This window comes from Sciurus vulgaris (genome assembly GCF_902686455.1).
Source record: "Sciurus vulgaris genome assembly, chromosome: 3".
NCBI classification, from domain to species: domain Eukaryota; kingdom Metazoa; phylum Chordata; class Mammalia; order Rodentia; family Sciuridae; genus Sciurus; species Sciurus vulgaris.
The window spans coordinates 7,495,658-7,519,671 of record NC_136463.1 but is presented as its reverse complement, the minus strand read 5'-3'; the positions used below and the strand labels follow the sequence as shown (position 1 = coordinate 7,519,671).

The following is a 24,014-nucleotide window of genomic DNA, read 5'->3' as shown; positions in this document are numbered from 1 at the left end:
GAGACACAGTTTCACTAAGTTGCTTAGGGCCTTGCTAATTTGTTGAGGCTGGCTTTGAACTTGTGATCCTCCTGCCTCAGCCTCCAGAATTGCTGGGATTACAGCTGTGCGCCCCCATGCCTGGTGTGTTTTGGATTCTTTAGCCAGGTCTCCTCTTTGAGGGTCCGGGCAGGCCCAGTGTTGGCAGGAACTGCAGCCTCCTCTGAACTCCTGCTCCAGGGCCCCTGAAACAGCATTTTTTTCTTGCAACAAATCTTCCTACTTGGCCTCTTTCCAGGAGGCCCTGCAAGTGTCCAGCCACTGTGACTGCACGGCCCAGGTGACAGTGGCAGGACATCCTTTGTGGGGCCAGCTGCCCCTCGGGGCCACCCTGGTCAGCCTTGGCAATTTTCCTACCTGGACTCTAGGCCTTGCTAGAAGAGGCTCAGGAAGAATGGGAATAAAATGTGAAAATAAAGTAAAATGAAGGGGCCAGGAAAGGGAGCATATAAAGCAGAATAATTGCAACAATATAAAAGTCTCATGTAGGCGCCATAAAGCGCGATCGGATTGAAAGCTGCTGATATAGCTGAATCCATAAAAGTGTGCTCTAAGTTGTTTATTACATGCTGGGGCGCACAGGTACCACAGCCCAGATTAATGGGGCACGAGGAGGAGATAGACAGTTAGAGCCCAAGCCGGAGTGTGTGGCACAGCCGGATACGCAGACAGCCCAGAGGAAGGCGCACGCGGGCAGAGGCGGAGAAATGAGGCTGCACACAGGCAGGGACGGAACGGGGAGAGGGACCCAGCAAGGGTCCTTGGGGCAGGTGCCCAGGCAGCAGCCTGTAGGGCTGGAGAGGAGCCACAGTGGCACAGGACGGGGGTGCTGGGGTTTTGGAAGCCTGGTTCAAAGCCTCGTCCTGCCCGTGTCCTGGGGCAGGACCGCGGTGGGCTACTTCCGTCCACCTGTCTGTCTCTCGGTGGTGAAGGGGATAGACCTGTCATCTCTAGAGCTGTGTATATTCAGCACGACCCCTCCACAAACCCTCCTGGATGGGCGCCTGGTGCAGGCCAGGAACCAGAGATGCCTCACCGAGGGTCAGTCCTCTGGGGACACAGCCTGGGAGGTGTGGGCGGTGCTCACACATCTAAGGGTCTAAAGACGCTGGGCTCAGGAGAGTAGGGGCGTGTTCCAGCCTGTGGCCAGTGAGTGCCAGGTGCCTGCACACAGTAGGCGCTCAGTTAACAACAGTCCCTGCTCCTGGGCATTTGCCTGCCACTGAGTGGTCTCCCTAGTACCTCAGACCAAGCCATGGGCCCCAAGGCTACTGACGTGGGTGCCAGACTCCCGGGACCTCCCGAGTGAGGAAGAGGACAGGCGCCTTCGCCTCCAGGAAGCAAAGCAAAGCCTCACGCCTCTGGGGCTGCGGTTGGTGGTGGCTTCACAGTGGATGCTGGGACTTGAGTGGGGCTCAGAGAGCAAGGAGGAGGGTATTGTAGAAAGGCGGCGTGCGGGTGGCCTGCAGGGCAGCGGGGCCCAGAGGGGAGGTGCCCACGGAGCAGAGCTCAGGTCCGGCCCTGTTTGCTGCCCCTTCCCAGGCCGCTCTCCTTGCTGTCCAGGAGAAAGTGCTAACTGGTTTCAGGTCTCTTCTTAGCTGAGCTCTGATGCGTCCTCAGAATCCTCCTTAACACAGTGCACCCAAGGGGTCGGAGCAAGCATGTGGTGACACACGCTTCCACTCCTGCTCAGGGGGCGAAGGCAGCTTTGACTGCCTGTCTCTGGGCTGGATGCTGACCCTGGTGCGAGCAGTGGTCATGGAGGGGAGAACAGTCAACAGGGGTGGCCTTGGCCTGGAGTGCAGAAAACAGAAGGGCCAAGGTCGGTGCAGGCATTGGATGCCTGATGACGGGGCCCCTTTTGCAGAGCCCAGGAGGAACCGGGTTCCAGGGGAGACGGGTCACTTTGGATTTGGTCATGCCATCTGAGGTGGTGGTGGGATGGAGATGCTCAGAGGTCCTGGGGTGGAGGCCCACTGGAGGGGGGACTGGCAGCCATTCTTGCAGGTGTGCTGGGGCATACTGGAGAGATCCAGGAGCCAGGAGCAGGGGAGACAGGAGGAACAAGAGGCCACACACTGGACTGTGGGCTTGCTCGTGTCAGGGGAGGCGGAGACGTGTCGGCCGAGGAAGAACCAGCAGAGACCCAAAGCTTGGGCAGCAGGTCCTGGAAGCTCAGGGGAAAGGGCACCAGGGAAGGGGCAACAGAATCCAGTGACCAGAGGGCAGGGCAGTGAGTGGCAGCTGGGAGCTGGGGACAAGGCTGAGAGGCGGTGGGGACAGCAGGGCGCTGGGGTGACTCCCAGAGATGGCCATGGGGGCAGGGAGACACTCTGGCTGTTGGGTGTTCTGCTGGGGGAGCCCTCTGTCACCAGGTCTCCCAGGGCTGACTCAGGACCAAGCACGGGGCGTGCCTCGTTAACCTCGTGGTCTACACAGAGGCAGAGCAGGGACAGTCCCTGAAGCCAGCAAGGCCAGACGGCTAGGAGCCCAGAGCCTTCAGCCTGGGGGCCTCTCTCGATACCCATCACATGCCTATGGTGGTGGTGGGGGTCCCTGGCCATGAGCTGGACCTGGCAGCTGTCCTGACCAGCACGAGAGTGGGCACAGGCTGGCCCTGGGGCAGGCTACTGTGGGTGAAGACTGCTCCAGCCTGTGTGGGTTATTGGGGTGAATGGGGCCCCAAGCTGTGAAGCCACAGCAAGCCCAAGCAAGGGGGCAAGGCCACGTGAGCCCCTGACACAGGCGGCCCCTCCTGTACCCGGGACAGGAGGAACCAGAGGGCTCCCCACACAGGGGCCAGGTTTGGATCCTGCTGCCCTGAGAGGATTTCCATCATGGCCACAAGCGTGGCTTTGCTGAAGAGGAGCCCAGGCTCAGGAACTCAGCAGGGCCTCCTGCTCGGGGCCTGGCTGTCAGCACCCAGGCCTTCGAACCCGCCCCCCGCCAAGAGCAGGGAGCCACTTGTGCCTCCAGAGCACCTGAAGGGCAGCTGGTGCCCCTTTGATTTACTGTGATTTAATTTTAACTAATTTACATTTAATTAAAAAAAAGGATCCCAATTCAGTTATTAGAACACTTAAGTATGTACGGAACAACTTGGGTGTGAGCCTCTATCTTTTCAGCTGTGCATTTTACAAAATCTAAATACAGATCACGTATTTCAGACGAAAATTTAGCATCAGAATTGAGAGGCGTTGAGGTGCCCTGTAAGTGTCAAATGCACATGGATTTCAAAGACTTCGTGTGCAAGAAAAGAAAGTGGAATCTATGCTACGTTTTCTATAGGAGGTATGTTTAAAAGATATTCTAGAAACGCTGGGTTAAATAAAATAGATAAATAAAATTAATTCTGCCTCCTTTTTTTTTTTACTTTGCAAAAAAAGATGGGGCTTCCAGAAAATTTAGACTCATGCCTGTGACTCACGCTATACGTCTATGCAGCTCTGATCCCCAGGTGTGGGGCCACTGCCCAGGTGGGGAGTTTTAGGAGCTGTGACAGTCTGAGTGAAGTCCCTGGGTTGCCCTAGGCAGGGGACAACACCTGGAGCACCAGGCTTGCTCTTTCCTTCTCCATTTCCGAGGAGCATGGGCTCCCCACAGGTCTGCTGCGGGGTTCACCTTGGGAACCTGAGCAGAGAGGGATGGAAGGGGGAGGTCAGGGGAGGGGGGAGGGCTGCATAGGAGAGCAGAGGGGAGCAGAGCTGGTGGTGGGCGAACAGGCAGCTCCTCCTCACAGACTGGCTGGCAGGCGGGCAGGCTAGGGATTTGTGTCAGTGTGAGGGGTTTTGAAGTGCAATCACTTGTGGGAGGGGAAATTAGCTAAAAATCAGCCGACTCTGCTCTCAATCCTGCACAAATCACCAGGCTGGAGCAGGAGCGGAGCAGCGCATGGGCTGGGGAAGCAGCAGCTGGGGGTGGGAGGGGCTCTGCCTGCCTCCCCTGGGCCAACAGGAGGGTTGCGGGGGCTCGAGATGGAGCAGAGCGGAGGACCCCCACATTCAGCCCAGAGAGCAACTGTTTAACTCCCTCAAGGAAGCAAGGAAGGCTCCCAACCTTGGGTCTCAGGGTAAACTGAGTCATTGAGGAAGATGCCTGGCTTTGACTCAGACCACAAGCCACTCTGTATCTTTGACCTTGCCTTTGCCAGACTGTCAGGTTCCATGAGACTCCAGATAGTAGGACCACCAGAAAATAGAAGGGAAACGTCTCCCTCGGTGACCGGATTCCTTTCTCCTATAGAAACAGGAAGCTGGCTCGTGCCTGGCAGGCCCAGGCTGTGGGACTCGACTGAGACCTTGGCTCAGGTCTGTGTCAGAGGTCACACCGTGATCCTGGTGGCCCAGCATCACTGGAACTCCCCTCCCTGCATCCAGACGTCTTTCTTGGCATATTGGAACCTGGGGTTGGAGGAAGGACCTTACTGGAACACGGGAAGAGGTTCTGCTGGGGCCTGTAAAGCCCTGGAAGATGGAGGGCAGGGGTGGCGATGTCCGGGGATGCCTGAGCACTGGCAGAGGTTGGGAGCAGGCAGGGCCCTGTTGCCCGCACCTTCATCTTGCTGGTGGCGGGCAGGACATGGGTGATAAATGATGCTGGCTTTGGGAGCAGGCGCGGTACAGGTGTGAGAGACAGCCGGCTTCCCCCACGGCGCTTGGCTGCTTCCGGAAGCACCGGAAGCATGGGTTTTGCCCCACGGACTTGGGCTTGGTGATTCCCAGCCTGGGCTGCCACCCTAGCCACCGGCCCCTGCTTCTCCACCTGGGATGGAGCCTGGAGGGAGGGCACGGTGTGGCAGGGGAGAACCAGGCCAGTCACCTGGCTGCGGTCTCTGCTGGACATGTATCTCTTTGCCAAAGGGCACCGAGGAGTCCCGCTTCAAGTGCCTCCTGGCGCGTGTGTTGGCGGGAGCCTGGGGGAGCCTGCGGGGGGCGGGGCCTGGCTCTGAGCGGGAGCCGCTCTCCTGCCAGCTGAGCAGAGGCAGCTGGTGCATTTCTTTCCAAACGAGCTTCCGACCTCCGGGTGCTCCCTCTGGCAGCACCTGAGCCTGGGTGGCTGTAAGCCACGCGTGCTCACCCTCTCTCACCCTGTCCCCACCTCCCCAGCCTCTGGGGACCCGCTAATGCCACACTAAGCATCCCCCTCCTGATGCAGGGTCTCAGGCTTCTAGAACCGAGCTGCCGCCGTCTCTCTGGTACTCACCCCGCCCCCACACACGCTTCCACCCCGGGAGGGTCCCTCCGCGCCGTCCCCAGACGCCCTGCTGCCATTCCATCTTCCCAATGACCCTCTGGAGCACAGTTCCCAAGATTTAATGACCCGCTCGGAGCCGGTCCCAGGCCCTGTGCTCACTTACTCTCCACGGCGAGAGTGATGGGCTGGCTCGTCTTGTTATCGCCGTTCTTGTCATTAACAGCCTGCACGTAGTAGCGGCCCGCGTCAGGAGCCACCGTCGACAGGATGACAAGGGTGTTCTCCAGCGTGATGGCTCTGGGAAGAGGAAAGGATTGCTTTGACAGGGGCCCGAGGGCTCTTGAGTCTCCAGGGAGTGGGAGCAGGGACCTGAAGTGGCCGGCCCCACTGTACTGTCCCTTCCCCAGCTGGGAAGAGGAGGGAGGAAGGCCTCCCTGCCTCCCCCTGCAGCCCACCTCCCCAGCCACCTGCTGCCCAGACCCCAGACACCGTGCGTTTGCAGAGGATCCCAAGGTCAGGCCTGGAGTTCAAGACTGGCCGCATGAGGCATTCCCTATCTGACCCCAAGGCGGGCCCAGGGCCTTTTCCACGAGTGCCAGTGGGATTTTGTCCTTGATGGCTTTGAGAGGTATCTCTGCAGCAGCACAAGCCCTGGACACCTTAGTGATGTTTGCAGAATGACTGAGTGACTGCTGTGTAATGAGCAGCACTAATAATTAGAGGGTTCCAGGATCAGTGCCTTAACCCTAACCCCCCCCTTTTTTTTGGTAGTAGGAATTGAACCCAGGGGTCTTCCACCAGCGAGCCACATTCCCAGCCCTTCTGTTTTTTATTTAGAGACAGTGTCTCTCTAAGTTGCTGAGGCTGGCCTCGAACAATCCTCCTGCCTCAGTCTCCTGAGGAGCCTAGACTCCTTAACCCTAATTCTAAATTTGCCTAGGTTGACTCAAGGTGACAGGTCACCCGAACATAGACTTCTGGGGTCCCGTTCCCCATAGCCCCCTCCCCAGGGATCAGTTTCCCCTCCCCACAGCTTGCGAACACTCTTGGGCTGCGGGTATGGAGATGGGCGGTCGCCCGCTGATGGGTGCCTCTGCTGGGCTCCCATTACACAGACCCTCGGCAGGCCGGGTCTCCAGGCAGGGAGGCAGCCAGGGCCTCTCCTGTGCACATGCAGTGGTGCGGGCAGTGTCGCCCAGCCGGCTCTGCCCAGCTCCCTTCGCCCTCTCTCCCGATGACAAACAAGCCCATTAGTTTGCCAAGTCTATCTCCGGATTGTAATGTGATGTGCCCGAGACAGCTGTTAAACATCCTTAATGTTAGTTTAACAAGGACAAATCCAGTTGAATTCTTTTCAAATTTTCCCATTAGGTGAATGTTACAGAGTTTTAAACAGGCTCTCAAATAAACATCCCCATGGCTGCGTCTCTGGCCCCGCTCTCTCCCAGCTGCGGCGTGTGGGGTCCCTACTCCTGGTGTTGGGGCTTCACTTGCTGAGACTCACACCAGTCCAGGAACTCCGGGCAATGGGGAGGTGAGCCCTCCCACCCCTGGGCCCTAGGGACCTTAACAATGTCACTTTTCTTTTTTATTCCGGAGATTTAGCTCCAGCTAATGGGGTGACACGTGGGAACAGAGCCAGTCCAACATATTTTGAAGGTGACGACACAGGATGGGGAAGGTGGCTGTCTCCCACCTGCAAATCTCTCACAGGGACCCTTGTCATTGGAGCAGCGTGTGTGGTGGCTGAGGTTGGGGGAAGGGAGGCTGGGCTGTGCACCCCAGCCTCTGAGGCGCGTGCTCACCCCCATGGGCCTCGTCCCCTTCCCTACAGAGCTGGAAGCAAATCCTTGCTAGGGTGCTTTCCAGCCCGAGCCAGGGGATGCTGAGCCCCATCTCTGCTTCTGTGTATTCCCCAGGTGGCCCAAGACAGCCCAGCAGACCACTGCCTGCTGCCCCCGGATCCTCACCTGGCACAGTCCAGCTTCAAGACCCCAGCTTCCCCAGCCACACCCACAGCCCTGGCCACTAAGGGAGACCTAAGGAAGTCCCCAGTGGGCCTGCTGCCTGGTTCCTGAGCCCCTGGCTTCCAGAGAAGGAGGCCTCACCTCCAATTTCTTCTCTCACCAGGTAGCCCCCTGCCCCCGTCCTCTCCTTTAATTAGATTTTGTGCATTATGGTTGATCTTTCTAGGTCAGTGGATCTCAACCTGGGGTGACTCTGAGACCATCTGGACAAGGCTTGGTTGGCACCACCATGGTGGTGCTCCTGACAGCTGGTGGTGGAGGCCCAGGAGGCTGCTGGCAGTACCCTCAAGCCCCTTGAGAGAGGGTGACTGGCCCTGAAGGTGGACATCTGTGGTATGTGTCCTCCAAGACTCATGGGGTGAAGTTCCACCCTCACTGTGAGATCTTAAGAAGACAGAAACTTAATCCAAGTACGGCGTTCAGAGGTGGGGCCTTTGGGGTGAGGGGGAGGAGACAGGATTGAGTCCTGGTGGCTTTCTGAGGAGGAGACCAGAAGGCGCACACACAGGTGTACTCCCTGTCTCTTGCTGTGTCCCTCCCTGAACCACCTCAGTCCCTGCCAGCAAGGTCTCCCACCAGATGTGCCCCTCCCTCTTACCTCTAGAATCCTGAGCCCAAATAAGCCTCTTCCCTTTATAACTCACCAGCCTGCGGTGACCCTGGCAACAGAGAGCAGGTGGGCACATTGAGAGAGCCTGGCCCAGGTGGAGCGCGGCGAGTTGGCAGAGGGGGCCAGCTGTCCACCTCAGTGCCGGGCTTCCCTTCTAGACAGCACCACAGCTGCCGGAAGCCAGGGGCCCCTGTACAGCTTCCCGCCCAGATGGGGCAGGGTGGCTCTGCTGGAGGGAGGCAGGAAGGGGCAAGCATGCTCTAGGCATGGACCCGAGAGCCCCCTGCTCCCCCGGGGCCACCCTCTCCCGCTGTGGTAGCAGGGTGGTTGAGGGCCTGTGTTGAGGATGGAGACCCCCCAGCAGCCTGGGCTCTGGCCACTGTGAAGGAGGACCCTTCCTGTCCCTCACTGGGGCAGGACTTCCTGCTGGTGGGTGTCAGGTCACCATGACTGGGATCTCTGTTACTGCAGCTGGCCTCACCTTCACGGGCACCCAGGCTGGGGCCCACCTGCGGAGCCTGGTTCCGTTCTGAACACAGAGTGGGACAGGAGGCAGACAGGCCTTCTGACTTGCTGCCTGACCCAGCAGCGGGCAAGGAGGGTCCCTGGGCTCCTCTGTGGAGGACTGCAGGCAGACGTCATGGGATGGCGTGTGCTCAGTCCCTGTGTGCCTGCTGCTGTGGTTCCTGGAGGGTGTCCTGTCTGCCGGGCCCCAGACGTACTCGTGCCAAAGGACCCCTGGGGGCTGGTCTTCGGGGGCACTGGACTCTCCCTTTCAGACAGGGGCTTTTAGTCACGCCCCTCTTAGCATTCCCTGGGCCTCTCCCACTCCTCCAGGGGCCCCCCACATCCTGCCTGCTGTTCCTCTGCCAGCCCCTTCCTCTTAGTTGCAAGGGGTCCAATCCATAATTTAATTAAGAATAAAGCAAACCCCCCAAGGAGGTGCCCAAAGCCCCCAGCAGGCATCTCTATTGGGAGTCTTGTCCCGTTGTCAACGGAGCTCGGGGCCTGGAGCGGGGTGCTAATCCCCGTCCTGCCCAGGCGGACTGTGAGGGCAGCCTGTCTGGACAGCAGCTCCTCCATGCCCTGCCCGTCCCTCTGACTGACAGTGCTCACTGACACGGAGCTCTGCGCCACGGACACCAAGGAACGGCTTCCAGGGGCCCTTTCTGTTCAGTGATGAACGTTAACGTGTGGCAACTGCCAAGACAGAAGCACCCCAGCATTCTGGCATGCATCTGGTCAGACTGGGCGGGGTGGGGTGCGTGTGAGTGTGTATGTGTGTGTGTGAGTGTGTGTGTGAGCGTGTGTGTGTGTGTGATTGTGTGTGTGTGTGTGTGCATGTGTGAGTGTGTATGTGTGTGTGCACGTGCAGGCCAGAGAGACTCTGTCCTGGTGCCAGAGGGTGCTGGGAATGAGAAGTGGGTAAGGACAGAGGCCTGGAATGGGAAAAGGAGGCCGGAAGGTGTTAGGAAAGGGAGGATGGGAGTGGGGTAGATAAAGCAACGTGCCCCCGCCGCAGCCAGGGCAGACATGGCTAATCGACCACCATGCTCTTTCCCACGAGCCTGGGTGGGGCCTCAGAATCCTCTTCCACCCTGTGTTCTGGACAGACACAACCAATTGATTGCTTGCAGGATGTCTTGGTGCACCTGGGCACATGAGATAACCTCAGCGAGGGAGTGAGCATGGCACCGGATACCTCTCTCTCTCTCCTGTGCCTGTGCCCTAGAGTCCCCCATCTACAGCCTACCCCCAGCCGCCTTGCTCAGGGAGAATGTTCTGCTGGCTTCACTGAAACTTAATTCTGAGGCATGGGCTCTGACTCTCGCTGTCAGTCTACCTGGGACCCAGGCTGCTGCTCCATTCTCTACCTTGCTCTGAGCCTTGTGACTCTACAGTTCTCTCAGCGACCTATGGCCACATGTGCCTCTGAGTTCTGCCTTGTCCTTGTTTTGGGACATTAGTGGAGACTTAAAGACCTATGTTTCTGCTTCCTCTCCTGCTCCTCTACCACTGCCAAGACAACGTGCTGGGGCCAGCGGGCAGGAGGATAACACCTGGAGCAGAGCGGCCACCTGTCATTCACACGAGGCCCTTCGAGGTTAGTGAGTGGCCAGCAACCCCAGGCAGAAGTACCCCTGCAAGCCCAGCCTCTACCACCAACCTGTTGATGCCTAAGAAAAATTTAGTAAGTGCTCATGCTCATTGTTTTAGCTGCTGGGATGTTTTGTTACAGAGCATTACTGTGGCTGTAGATTGCTGCTACATACTGGGAGGGGTTCTTGACCTCAACTGGGCATTAGAATCACCTAGGGAGTTTTTAAAATTCCTATGTCCCAACTGCACACCATTTCAGTTAGATCCGAGTGCCTTAGGATGGAACCTGCAGACAGGCAATTTCAGAGCTTCCAGGAGAGTTCCATGGCCAGGTTGAGGGCCACTGTGCCGGACGAGCTCTCCAAGGCCAGGTGTGTGCACGAGTCTGGGCCTGTTTGCCCCTACGTTTCAAGAAAGGGAGGGATCAGCGACCCTGGCTCTACGTGAGCTTTGGCAAAGTGGTGACCCTGGAAGCTCTGGGTCACTGGCTGTGGCCGGTCCGGCGGGGCAAAGCCAGCCACTTCACAGGTTGTGGTGGGATCCTGCACTCAGCAGGTGTTTTTGGAACCTGTGCTCTGGGGGTAGGAAAGAGAACAAGACGGAGAATGCCTGCTACCTCCTGGAGCACAGAAGCCCCCGGGGAGCGCGGATGTGTGAGTGCACACGGCTCCCTGGACAGATGACGGTCACTACTGTCGCTATGACAGTACTGTGTTATTGCTCCTGTGCTTCCACCGCGGGTCCTGTGTTCCCCAAAGACAAGAGCTGTCCACCAACTTCTCCACTTGCTACAGAGACCAGGACGGGCTCTGTCCAGTCTGGTTGGCAGCCTGAGCAAATGGGCAGCAGCTGGGCTTTCTGGGAGTGGGGAGAGCTGGTGTCCCAGAAAGGAAAGTCCAGGGGATCTCCTGGAGGCCTGCTTTGCCTCCTGCCTTCTGTGGGACTGAGGGGTGCCTCCTGCCCCCAGCCAGGGGCGGCGGAGGGTCCTCGTGAACTCAGAAAGCCGCGTGTCTGCCCTCCCCGCCCGGCCTCCCTGGCCACGTCAACCTCTTGCAGCCCAAACAGACACGCCCTGGCAGCCCAGCGGACACCAGCCACACCCGCGCAGCGGAGACGCCTGCGCCCATCACCCCGCCGTGCTGGCCTGTTGCCATGGCGATGCGCCTCCTGCTGCCTGCTTGGGTGTTTTAAGTCCTCTGAGAGGCAGAATTGTCCTCCAGCCGAGAGCGGAGGCACACCCTGGGACTCCCAGGGAGCCCCAAGTCCTGGCACGTGTGTCCCAAGAAAACTCCGCACAAACCAAACTCGCGGGGCCATGCAGGGAGGTGCCCAGGCTGGTCGCATCCCAGAAGAGCCAGCGTCTATCTGACCCCGAGCCCCCTCCTCCAGGGATGGCTTCTCCCCTGCTTCCCCCAGAGTGGGGCCTCACATGCGGCTGCTGGGTGGGATCTTGCGGCCATCGCGGAACCAGGTCACCTGCGGCCGGGGGAAGCTGGCGATGCGCGGGGCGCGGATGACGGCGGCTTCTCCGTGGGAGACACTCTGGTGCTTCTCGCCCTCCTCAAAGCTGCCCATGTCTGCAGGGGGAGAGGGGACGCCGGGATCAGGGCTGAGGTCTGCTCAGGGACAGCCCGTGCGAGGTGGTGGTAGCAATAGGATGATGTGGGCTAGTGGGATGACCACCCCGGATGGGATGACCACCCGGAAGGGGATGCCATGCCCGGAGCACCTCAGGTCTGCCCACTGCCCCAGACTCTGATTCACCAGTGGGATGTGCTCTGCTTTATGTGTCTGGGTTTTATATCCACTTATATCCATATATCCTTGAATTGATTTATCCAGCAACTCTGAGAGTTGATCATTATTTCACATATTTTACAATAAAAAAACCCCTGCTCAAATGGGCTCAGAAAGGTTAATTAACTTGTCCAAGGTCACATAGCCAGGAAGGGACAGAGCCAGGCTTTGCACTTGGACCTAGAACTCTGGATTCAGGCTGCTTCCTCCTGCCCTGCTGCTTTGGGCTTGGCAGAGCTTCTCTGTGTGTGGCACAGACAGCCCTCAGGGCCAGGCTTCTGTGCTCGTGGGAAAAGGGAAGGGTGGGCATGTTGGGCAGGGCGGGCTCTTGGGTCCTCATAAACAGCCTCACCGTGGAGAGCATGCCCTCCCAGGCCCTGGGGGTGCCGTGAGTGAGGCAGCTCGTATGTGGGATATAAACTCCGGAATGTTCTGTTTAAAGCATCCTCCCTGCTTGGCAGACAGGGAGGAGAACATTTATCCGGCCCCTGATGTTCTGGCAGCTGGGAGGGAGCAGGGAGCAGAGAGCCAGACAGGAGACCCTCTGGTTCCCCCCGCCTGCCCGCTGCAGCCTCGGCATGGAGGTGGCTTTGGGAAGAGGCCTTGGGGTTTCTGCTCCAGCCTTGAAAATAAATAATAAATCAATCTGGCGCCCATTAGACATGCAGAGTCTCCGCCGCCGGGGCCTGCTGATCAGAACCGACCACCTAGCAGGACGCCGTGAAGAGCGTCCATGTCAACCAAGAGGAGGCGCTGCGTCTTCTGAAGGCGCCTGTCGTCAGGAACACCTGCAGAGTTAAAGAGTGCTCACGGGAGTCCCGCCCGCTAGGCTTCCAATTTTGTTGGTGAGAGATGCGGGGGAGTGGGGGCATGGTGCTTGGGGCACCCCCTCATCAGACCCCAGTCTCCCCCTTGAACCCTCACCACATGGAGGCAGAGCCTGGGCTGGCCAGGGCAGCAGGCCTGTGCACATAAGGGTTCAGACCATGGGCTTATGGGCCTTGGTCTCCCTATTGCCCAGTGGTCCCCTCTGTACCCAGTGGGCTGCATGTCCTAAGCCACCTGGGCTTCTCTTACCAGGTGGCTGTTATTCCTCAACTCCTCTCACACCCTGGCTGCTGCTTCCTCTGTTCCCAGAGGTGAGAATCTGTGGCTGATGGGCCCCAGGCATGGGTATTTCTCTACGGCCCAGGACAAGTCACGGTTGTTTTTGACCCTAACCAGTCTACAGACGACTCTCACGGCCTCTGCTCCAGCTGGGCTCCCCCAGCTCCAAGGCACAGTTCCCAAGGTCTGCAGGGCATTTCTGCAGGAGGCCCCACCTCCTCCGGGCCAAGTGCCTCTTTTGGTGCTACTCGTTCTATCCATTGTTCCCACTGCCACCGCCCTGGGCCAGTCGCCTGCGCTCGGACACTTGAAGTCTTTGATGGTGCTTCCCTTCCTGACAACAGAGGTGTTTCCTGTTCCCTATGAGGTCCCAGTTCTTCCTCTGGGACATCGCTCTCAGGTACCAAGGTCCCAGGTCCCCATAGGCCCTGCCATCGAGTGAGCCCCCTTGCTCTGAGTGCTGGCTTCCCAGCTTGGGGGGACTCCCACATAGTTCCTGAAGAAGTGTCTGGCCATGGGGTTGACCTGCTTGTGCCTTTGGTATCCCCTCACCGGTTCAGGGAAGTTGATCCCCTTGCTTGGATTCAAGGTCCCTCCCTCATGGGACCTCAAACGACCTTGCTTTCCTGAACGTCCACCCTGTCCTGCATCCTTGAATTACACACACCCACTGCCCACCAAAGAGCCTCTATTGACTTGCTGGGCACCTGCCTGGAAGGCCACCAGGGCTCACCAAGGTATCATGGATCTACATCATGATGGGTGATTTGCTGTTTCAAAAAACAAAATCTGTTGTCGGCGTCCTTGTTCTAAATTTGGCAGGCAGTACGTCAGTGGTTCGCAGTGGCTTTGGAGACTAGACACTGAGTTCGAATCCTAGCTCTGATACCTAAAACTATGATTGATGCTGGGCAAAAACTTCAACCTTGCTGAGCCTTAATTTCTTCTGTACAATCGAAATTTAAGAAGAGTGCCTCTTCCGGGGTTGCACGGGGGGGGGGGGGGGGGTCATGTGGGATAAGGTGTAAGTGCCTGGCCGTGGCTTTCCAAAGACAGTTGCATCAGTACTATCACCCTTCCCAACGCCCGTCTTACGATGTGATTGACATTCCTCCACCTGGGAGGGAGGGCCAATGTGCCCTCCCCTTGAATCTCGGGAGGCTGTGACTATTCCACCGATAGAACGTGCTGGAAACCATGCTGTGTGACTCTCACGGTTAGGTCATCCAAGGAATACAGCTTCTATCTGGCTGTCACTCACCAGACTCTGTGCCTAGGAACCAGCCACCATGTTGTGAGGAAGCTCAAGCTAAGCCAAGTGGATATGGGAATGACCCACATGAGGAGGGATAGAGGTTCCAGATACAGCCAGCTCAATACCAGACATCTGAAGGAACAGGCGAGCCCTCAGGTGGTGACTTCAGCCTGTGGCTTCAAGACTTCCACCAAAACCTCCAACCACATACAGCAGAGCTAGGCTGGCTGGCCCCTGTGGCCCATCCAAACTTCATAATCACAGAATCTGTGAGCTTAACAAATGATTGCCCTATACCATTATGTCCTGGGTAATTGATTACACAGTCATAGAAACTGGATGAATACAAAAGTCTTAAAAACTGTATCCCATATTTCCAGTACTAAAATTTTGGAATCCTACACATTTTTCATCTAGTTTCAACATCACCTCCTCAACAAAGATCACCCCAAGCTGACCAAATAGAAATAAAAAGCAGAGTTGCCAGGCACTTAGGCTGTGCGGGGTTCTGCTAGGTAGGAGGCTTCACATGCATTATCTCATTTAATCCTCCCGATAACATGACAAGCTCAATTTTAATACATGGACATTTTTAGTTGTTTATTAATTTCTATTACTTGGCTCTGTCTATAAATTATTACATCAATAAATCACACGGGTTTCAGTTCCGACGATAATTTTATCCATTTAAAAAACTTTTCACAGAACTCCGAAGATATATTTAGACAATTTAAAGCAATTTGGGGGCAAGAGTGTTTCTTTCTCCTTGCTTGAGTTTTATTAGCTCCATTTGGTCGGTGGGGAGATGAAGGCTGATGGAGACAGAGCGATTCTTCCCGCGTTCAGCAGTGAGAGCTGGGCAGAGCCCGGCCTTCTGGCCAAGTTGCCTCTTCCGCGACTCATACCCTGCCCTGAAATTCTGCCAGAGGGAGGCTGCGATGGGGAGGCAACAGACTCCTCCCAGACAACAGGCCCATGCTCTGCGCACAGTAGGTCCTATCTAAACTCACCCAACGCCGTGGTTCATCAGCTCTTTATGGAGCCCCCACTGCGGGCCAGGCAGGCCCTGTGCTAGGTGCTGAAGAAAGCCCTGGTCCCTGTCCTCCGGGAGCTTGGTGGCTGGCCTGGGAGGCGGATGAGGCTTCCTTCAGGCTGAGACATAACTGAGGAGCAGGTGCAGCTGGGTGAAGTTATGGGGGGGTGGCTGAAGGCCAGGAGGTGGAGAGAAGGGGTGGTCAGAGGAAAAGCCAGGCCAGCAGGGCCAGGGATGGGGTTGTTCAGTCCCTGGATGGACGTTTGAATGGACAGATGGAGGGCTGGTAGGCTGCACGGCTGGACTTGCCTACACACACACACACCCCCCCCACACACACATGCTCAGATGGTGGGCAGGGGGTTGTCGATGCGTGTGTGTCTGTGTGTGCCGGTGAGCGGATGCTGCGTGATGCGTGTGGCGGGGTGGGTGCCTGCGTAGAAGCGTGTCAGGAGTGCGTGTGTGAGTGTGCGTGTGTTGGGAGGGATGGTGCGTGTGCATTCGTGTGGGTGGTGGACGGACGGTGCAGGTGTGCACTCCGTGTGGGTGAGAGGTGGGTGCTGTTCTGCAGTGTGTGGTGGACGGTGTTGCCCTGTGTGGATGTTTGCACGTGAGCACGGCTGGCCGTGCGTAGTTGTGTGGAGGGATGGGTGGTGGGCGGGAGCGCACACACGCGGGGAGGGACAGCTGGAGGAAGGAGGGCGCTGAGGGCCGTGCCCCCATTTCTGCTGGTGACCCTCCTCCTCCTCCACATCTCCATCCACCGTCTGCCCACCTTGCTGCGACCCCGGACCCCCGTGTCCTCCCATTCTCCCCATTCCACCCTGTCAAGTGGGCTTCCACTCAGAGAGCCCCTGCTGGGCGGGCAACGGCACCCGTGGGCACTGGGAACCTGGTCTGCCACCCAGCAAGGGAGAGGTGGCTTCAGGGAGCCCGTCTGGCCAGACAGCAGGAGGGTAGGCTAGAGGAAGCGGGGGTCCGCGGCTGGGCTCCAGGGTCCAGGAGGAAGCAGACAGGGCTCGACCCCATGCCCCCCGCAGCATGGGCCTGCTCATGCTCCAGGGCTGAGGCATCCTTGCCAACCAACCTCCCCAGGAGCAGAGCAGTGTGGGCCCGGGTGCAGCTGGACGTGGCCTAAGACGTATCCTTGATGTCTTTGTTACAGTTTAACAGGTTCAGTAAAGTGTGTGTTCCGCTTCAGAACATAGTCACTGCTTTTATTTATTCTTAAATCATGAGCTATGTCATGCATACAGAAGTGAATGTCATTTCATGTGTAGCTTAAAGAATGAGATCAACGCCTGTGCACCCAGCACCCAGCTCAACACCTGTCCGGCCCCCCCTGCAGGGCTGGTGTCTCTCCTGGACAGCAGGCCCCGGGGGTGGGGGATACTCCTGTCACGCCCCAGCGCACCCTCAAGCAGTCCACGGCCCATTTAGCTGCTTTGAAACCCCTCTACCTGGGATTACCTCCGGGTGGCCTCCTGTGATTTGCTTTTTACAGCAACCTGATTTTGAGGTGCTGACCCTGAGTCCTTGTCCTTAATTTGGTCACTTGCAGGTTGTGGGGAGCGTGTGGGCCACAGGGTAGGTGCTGCCGCTGCCCCCGCAGCCTCCCCCAATGTGCCCCGTCCCGCCAAGCACAGCCCCTCCAGCATGTGAGGGGACGTGCCGGGCGGGGGTGCAGGGCACGCACACGGTTATTTTACTAATAATGCCCAACTGTTTCCCGGGTTGTGCCAATTTCCACGCCCACCATCAGTGCCCCGGGTTTCTGCCAGCACAGAGCCGGGCTGGACCCCGCGGGTGTTGCCGATCTGGTGGGGGTGGAATGGTGTTCCTGTGAGTCTATGTGCCTGCCAGGAAAACCGTGCTGTCCCTCCAACCAGAGCCCACCGAGCCTCTCCAAACCCTGGCTTAGAACCCTCGTCTGTCCCCGTGGCCTGCTTCCCAGCACCGCCTGCCACTCTAAGGTGCCCTCACTCTGCCCCAGTCACCCTGGCCCAGTCTGGCAAGTCCACCGAGCGCCTCTGCACCTGCTGTTGCCTGGCCAGGATGACCTCCGCACCCCCACCAGCTTCCTGGAGACTCTGCTCAAAGCCACCTCCTCAGGGTGACCCAGCTCCGCACCTACCAGTCAAGGTCCCTGCCATCCTCTGTCCCTCCCCGCTGACTTCATTCTCACAATACCTCATCTGCCTTCCCCGTGCCCCATGTTAGATATTACAGGTCCACTTCTAGCTTGCGTCCCCCCGGGCTACATTCCTGAAGGGCAGGGAAGGGAGTCTGGTTTGTCCCTTATTGTGACCTCAGTGTCTGGATCAGCCTAGGGGGCACTGCATGGCAAGGACAGTGGTTCACGAGGGACTTAAAGCCCTCAGTAAAATGGACACTCGGAGTACACGGGCTCAGCGTTGTCCTGAGCTGCTTGGCCCCCCTGCTGCAGGCCACGTTCATGCCCGGATGGAGGAGAAGCCCCCAGAGGCATTGCAGGCCCGACCCCAGCCCACGTGACTGAGGCTTGGACCCCAAAGGCCCGTCTTGGAGGGCGGCTGCCAGCACCGTGGGCCTTGGCCTGCGCGTGTGGCTGGGCTGGGTGCTGGGGAGCAGTTCCTGCTGGCCCAGCCTGGGAGGGGGGCCAGGGTGCCCGAGGACCTGCACGAGACTGACCGCTGGCTCAGGGGAGCCTGTCTGCTCCAGAGGGCTCTCCCAACCCTCCGGGCCATTCATCCCACATGCCGAATGCCAGAAATTTATGGTGACTTTAAAAATACAAAGAAAAGACTCTGCGTGGGGACAAGAAGGGGGCTGGGGGGAGAGATGTTTTATTGACTTCCCCTTAATTGCTGTAATTAAAAACACGTAAAGAATCTTTTTTTAACGACTTTGCCATTATCATTAGTTGTTAGCACAGCTGCCTTATTAATTTCTCATTAGAACCCAATTCATAGGCCCTCTCTGGGAAGGAGTGAGCTGGGCGTGGGGTCTGATGGTCCCTGGAAGGGGCGCAAAGGGCAGCAGCCACCAGGGGAGCCGCTGCTTGGAGCTCCAGACAGAACCTTCCCGCCCTAGGAGGCGGATGCAGCCAAGGAGGCCAGAGCCAGGGGTCCAGGAGAAGCAGCCCCACCCGCCCATGCTTGCACGGGCATCTGAGCAAGATGATGCGTGGATGGACAGACAGACATGGGGGCCTGCAAGAGCCCCAGGATAAGGAAGGGCAGGGTGAGCTGGGCGTCCACTCTCGGGGTCAGGTCATCTTGGGACAGCCTCCTTGAGTTGGGCTCCTGGGTGCCTGTCCTGCCTCCCCCAGTCCCAGCCTTGCCAAATGGAGGGGTGGCTGGGATGTCCCTGCTGGGTAGACAGAGTGACACAGGTGGTAAGGTTGTTCCTGGTCACCCTCCCTGGCTCACTTCTGGTAGAGAAGGAAGTCTGCTCTCCCGCACCTCCATCCAGGCTGGGAAGCACTGATCCACTGATCCCTGCAGCTGCCCAGGCGGGCAGGCCTTCACGGCAGCATTCCCTTCTATACACCAGGATAGGAAGCTACAGAGAAGTTAAGTAACTTGCCCAAGGTCACACAGCTTGTAAGAACCAGAGCTCAAGGCTGGTTCATGCCTATGCCCTACTAGGAAGAAGATAGAAGGCAGAAATACTGGTTAGGGGGCCTTGGGCTATCCTCTCAACTCTCCGGGCCTCAGTTTCCCATCTTGACATGTGGCCCGTGGGACATACCTTCCAAGCTCTCAGACCTGTCTTGGGAATGTGTTGAAGAAGGACATTTACCCAATAATGCCAGAGCAAGGATTATTCTGGAGGTTCCTGCACAGGGCTGGCTCTGGCCTTCTGTGTTGGGCCCCGTGGTCCTGGCCCTGATGGTCACCTTGGCCTTACTAACATCAGAGCCAACATGGATCTTAGGGAGGGGAAACGGAGGCCTGGAGAGGAAGAGGTGTACCCAGGGTCCTAAGTGGGTCAGGTCCTAGGCTGGAGCTAGGATGCATACTTTCTGAGCCCATCCTCACTGAGTGGCCTATTGGCCTGATTATTATCAGGACAGAAGGGCCATGACTGGCACACCAAAGAGCCCATGCAGACAGCAGTGAAAATCACCTGACAGGTGACCACCCCAGCGAGGACCAGCCTGCATGCACCCCTGGTGGGGAATGGCATCTCTTTGTGGGACACTAGAGCCCAAGAGTCTCTGGGATTCCATCTGAACTTGACCCCGTAGTGCCCTTGTCTCCTTCACCCCACACTGATTCTTCTCTTCTTATGCTCAGGCAGCAGAGTGGGGCTGTTTTGCAGTTGAGCAATCATGGGTTCAAATCCTGGTTCTGGTACTTGAGACATCACCTGCTGAGCCTTGGTTTCCACACCACAAAACAGGAATAGGGACTTCTCTGCAGGCCAGGCTGACCACCAAGGAATGGTGTGTACTGCCCAGAGAGCAGTTATAGTGAGGTGCTCTGGCCAGGTCTCATCTTCCCTGCACCCCGAATTCCTAGGTGGGGAGCCTTGGACAGTGGAACCTTCAACTTCCTTGATGACCCGCCATGGTCATCAGAGCTGGGCAAAACCTGTAGCTTACTGGGCTGACGGCTTTTCTCCAGGGCCAGACAGGAGATCTCAGGCTTCAGGGCCCACAGGGCTGCAAGCAGGAGCTTCCACATTGGCGGTCATGGCGGAAACGGCCTCGAGACCTGCAGAGCCGGGTGCTGCAGCAGGTGCTCAGGCTGGTCTAGGGGAGCGGCAGCCAGGGATCTGGTCATCCTGAGTCTTCCCTTCACTCTGCTTTCACCCTCCAAGGGGGCCCTCTGCCTGTGCCACATGGCACATCTTAATAGCAGCAGCACAGTAGAAGTGGTGGGGACATGGTGACAGTCGTGGTCACAGCCATGTCTAGGAGACACCTGGAGCTTTGAGCGGGCAGAGTGGCAGGGCAGAAGTCCCACTGTGGGAGGTGGCAGAGGCACTGGGAAGGCCGCCAGCTCCGTCTCTGAATTTGACCCGAGCAGCTCTTGCTGGAGGCTCTGCATTCTGTGGTCTGCTTTTATTCTTTCTTCAGATGGTGCGATTGAATATCAGTTGCAGCAGCGAGTCCCGGGGATTCAGGGTGCACTATCTGCAGGCACTACCTAGGTGCTCTGGCACGTACGAGCTCAAGGAATCTTCAGGTGAGCCTAGGAGGTAGGAACGACTGAATGCATTCTACAGAGGAGCCGTCGGAGCTGGCACGAGGCCAGGAGAGGTGCAGCTGCTTCCTGAGGTCACGAAGCAACCAAGGGTAAAGGCAGGACGTGAATGGGATCTGAGCCCAGCCCATGCTCCCTGTTAGGCCACACTGCCTTCTGCAGTGCTGGCCCCACGGCCTGTCAGCTGGATCTCAGCCGCTTTAAAGTGCCCAGGCTCCCACATGCCACCCACCTGGGGTCAACCCTGCCAGCACAGGCAGAGGGGTTGGGGACCTCTGGAAACTGCAACAAGCGGGAGAGGAGCTCAGGGTGACCCCATGCCAGGGTCTGTACCTGGGCAGAAGGTGAGAGTGTTGGGCAGCACAATCCCCTCCACCTGCTTTCCAGGCTGAGTGTCCCTGGAGGGCAGGGCAGAGTGATCTGAACTCTCCTCTGCAGCAGCCAGGAAAGGCCAGATGCCCCTCAGGTCCCTATCAAAGTCTTTCTGCCCACAGCAGGTGCACCTGGCCTGCTGGGCCTACAGATGGGTCTAGTCCCCCTGCTTCCCCAGCTCAAGGGTTGGAGGATCCCTGTGACCTGGGAGCAGTGACCATGCACAGCCTGGCCTGGTTTGGAGAGAGCACCTATCACCCTGGGCTTGTGCGCCTGTGAGCGGGGTGGGTAACGTCGCGCACTTGGAACCCCCTCACAACCAAGGAAAGACACATGGGCACTGGCCGGCTGTCTCTAGCACAGCCAGCCCTGGAGACTGTCATCTCATCTCAGGGCTCTCAATTCCAGAAACTTCCTGCTGCCTCCTTTGAAGAAGGGCTTCGAGCAGCCCCCCCTGACCTCCACCCCACGGCCTGCACTGAATGGCGTCCTGGATGGTGCTATCGACTGCACGTGTGCACATGTGTGTACACACACACGCGTGTCCTCTCCTGCACACACCTGAGTAAAGAGCAGGTCAACCAGACATGCAGAGCCACACAGATGCGTGCGCATGCACACTTGTAAGCACATGCTGCACAGACACATGCACACGCACATGTTTGCACACACATACATGCAATGTGTGGGCACGCTTGCACACACACCCATGTGCACACACTTGCACACACACGTTTAAAGGCAGACTCGCTGCAGCATATGTGTATGCACTCGTGCACATACACCGGCACGCCTGCTAGAGAGCACACGCCTGCCAGTGAGATGCAGCTCCTGCCTCCAGCCTCCCGAACGTGCTAGACAAAGCCCCAGGGAGGCCTCCAGCCTGTGCCCCAGGCTTTGCCCCCTCTGGGCAGAGGCTGAGCTGCGTGGCGGCAGATTTACAGGGGCGTCCTCCACTTTTGATTAGGGCTGTTTTCCATAATCATAAGCACTCTGCCTCACTTCGGATTTTCTTTTAGATCTCTCTTCTGCTTCTCTCTGCCTAGCAAGCTCTTGCCGGTGTTAACTCAGGGGCTGCCCCTGGGGGCTCTGGAGGAGACGTGGTACTTTCTTCATTTACATTTCAGGGCTCACTAAGGATTCCCACACCCATGCCCGGTGCAGCCTCGGGCCTGTCCCTGGAAGACCAGGCTGGAACAGCCTGTGCTGTGGCTCATCTCCAGCCTGCAGGGGTGTCCAGGAAGGGTGCAGGTCTGGGGAGAGCATGGTGAGGGGCTCCTTATGCTGTGATTGCCCAGGGCTGAGTGGGCAGGAAGATGGGAAGGCAAGGTCCTGGGGTTCCCCAGGCAGACTACCAGGAAGAGTGTCCCAGCCTTGAGGTTCAGGGTGGCCACTCTGAAGCGCCCCTGCCCCTTGAGGGAGGAGTTCCCTGGAGGAGACCCTCAGAAATGGCCACGAGGCCCTCTTTTAAGAAACAAATTGGCTGCTCCTCTGTACAGAGCACGGAAGATGCTGTGCTCTTCCGGAAGGAACACCAGAGAGCTGGCGACTGTCTGGCCATGTCCACAGGGTCACAGAGCCAGCGGATGCACGCGGGACACTGATGCATCCTGGGGGCTCCCACCCTGTCTGAGCTTCTTCTGCCAACGGAGAAAGAGGGGACCAGCCCAGACAGTGGGAGGCCACCCCGCCTGCAGCAGGTGTGGAAGGCCACCCTGGGCTTGGCTCTGGCTGGAGTGCGTCCGGTAGGTGTGGGCCCTGCAGACCCTCTTCCGCCCCCACCCCGTCCCCGTACTCACAGGCCACCTGGACTTCCGTTTGGCGCTGCAGCAGGGCCCCCATCCGGTTACGCACGATGCAGCGGTAGAAGCCAGCATGGGTGCGGTCCAGGCTGGTGATCATGTACCTAGGGAGAGACGGGAGGTGAGTGAGTGAGTCAGGCGGCGGAAGGGGCAGAGGACACAGGGTCACCCCCTTCTGGATGAAGAGCTCCAGGGAGCTCTTGACTCTTGGGCTCTGCCATGGGATCACGGAAAGGTTCTGATCAGTAGGGTCACAGGCCCCCAGCTTTGCCTGGCTCTGCAGGCCACAGCCTGCACTTCCCCAGGGTTGGGAGGAACTGGCCTGAGTCCTTGACCCTACCTATGGCCTGGCCTCCTATGGCCACCTCAGTTCTCTGGAGGCCAGTCTTCCCCTGCCTGTGACTCACGTGATGCAGAAAGGCGGTGGCATTTGGTTTGGGGCCAGGCACAGGACTGTGCTGTAAATATTAATTGGAATGGATGGAGGTGACAGAGGCAGGGAAATTCACATGTTTCACCAAATGTTCTGCGTCAGTCCTTTGAGATTACAGGCAGTTCCGCTGTGGCTTGGTGGAGGGGAGGGAGGAGCCTCTGGGCCAGACAGGCTGCATTCGGTAGGTGTGGGCTCTTGGTCAGGAGGCATGGCTCCAAGCCAGACCTTTGGTAGACACCTCCTGGGACACAGGTCACTCAAGGAACTGCGGAGTCTGGCATTGGGATGGGCGGCCGTGGGGGCTGGTGAGCAGGAATTTGGTGTGTTCACCTGGCAAGAGGCGTGGAGGTTGGGGGCGGGGGAGATGAGCTTCCGAGAGTGAGAATGGGCGTGGAGGAACCTGGGGACCAGGGCCTGGCTGATCACCTTTCCCACTTCTGAGCAAGGGTCTAGCAGGACCCTCAGAGGAATAAGGATTTGGGTCTAGCATATCTTGTCCCAGTCCTTGGGTGTCCTTGGCTTGCTCAGCTGCCTTGGTGGACGAGCTCACTGCTGCGAGGGTTATGCCAAGCCTGGAAGGGAGCAGCCCATTTTCAAGAGTTTCCAGGTCTGTGATGCGTGAGTCCAGGGAAAGGCTTCTCACCAGCACCACGATCAGCATCGCCACCACTGCCGCCATTACTATCACCACGGGCACCCACAATCATCACCACCACCATCCCCCCCCACAGATGTCATTACCACGTTCACCATCATCACCGTTGCCGCCATCATTACCGTCACCACCCTCATGCTTGTCACCGTCACCACCCTCACCACCACCGTCCCCCTCCTCATCACCACAGATGTCGTCACCACGTTCCCCACCAGCACTACCAACAGCACCCTCCGGTCATCATCCCCATCGCCACATGGTCACCTTTCCAGGTATGGCACCACAGAACCCCTTTCTGAGCACCCTCTCTGCTCCAGAGGCACCGTTAAGTACTCTTCATGCATTCCTTCATTTCACAAGGCAGTTCCCAGACGACTGGATATCACGAACCCGTAATGC

The 24,014-nt window shown here is 58.0% G+C and overlaps 1 protein-coding gene across 1 annotated transcript in view; it reads right to left on the bottom strand.

Moving 5' to 3' along the window:
• Positions 1–24,014, bottom strand: part of SDK2 (sidekick cell adhesion molecule 2) — a 262,214-nt gene that overhangs the window by 104,568 nt on the left and 133,632 nt on the right. The window contains exons 3-4 of the mRNA XM_079133200.1: positions 22,525–22,631; positions 11,399–11,546 (exon numbers count right to left, since the gene is read on the bottom strand). Coding sequence (XP_078989326.1) covers positions 11,399–11,546; positions 22,525–22,631 — 255 coding nt within the window. The remainder of the gene's footprint in view (positions 1–11,398; positions 11,547–22,524; positions 22,632–24,014) is intronic.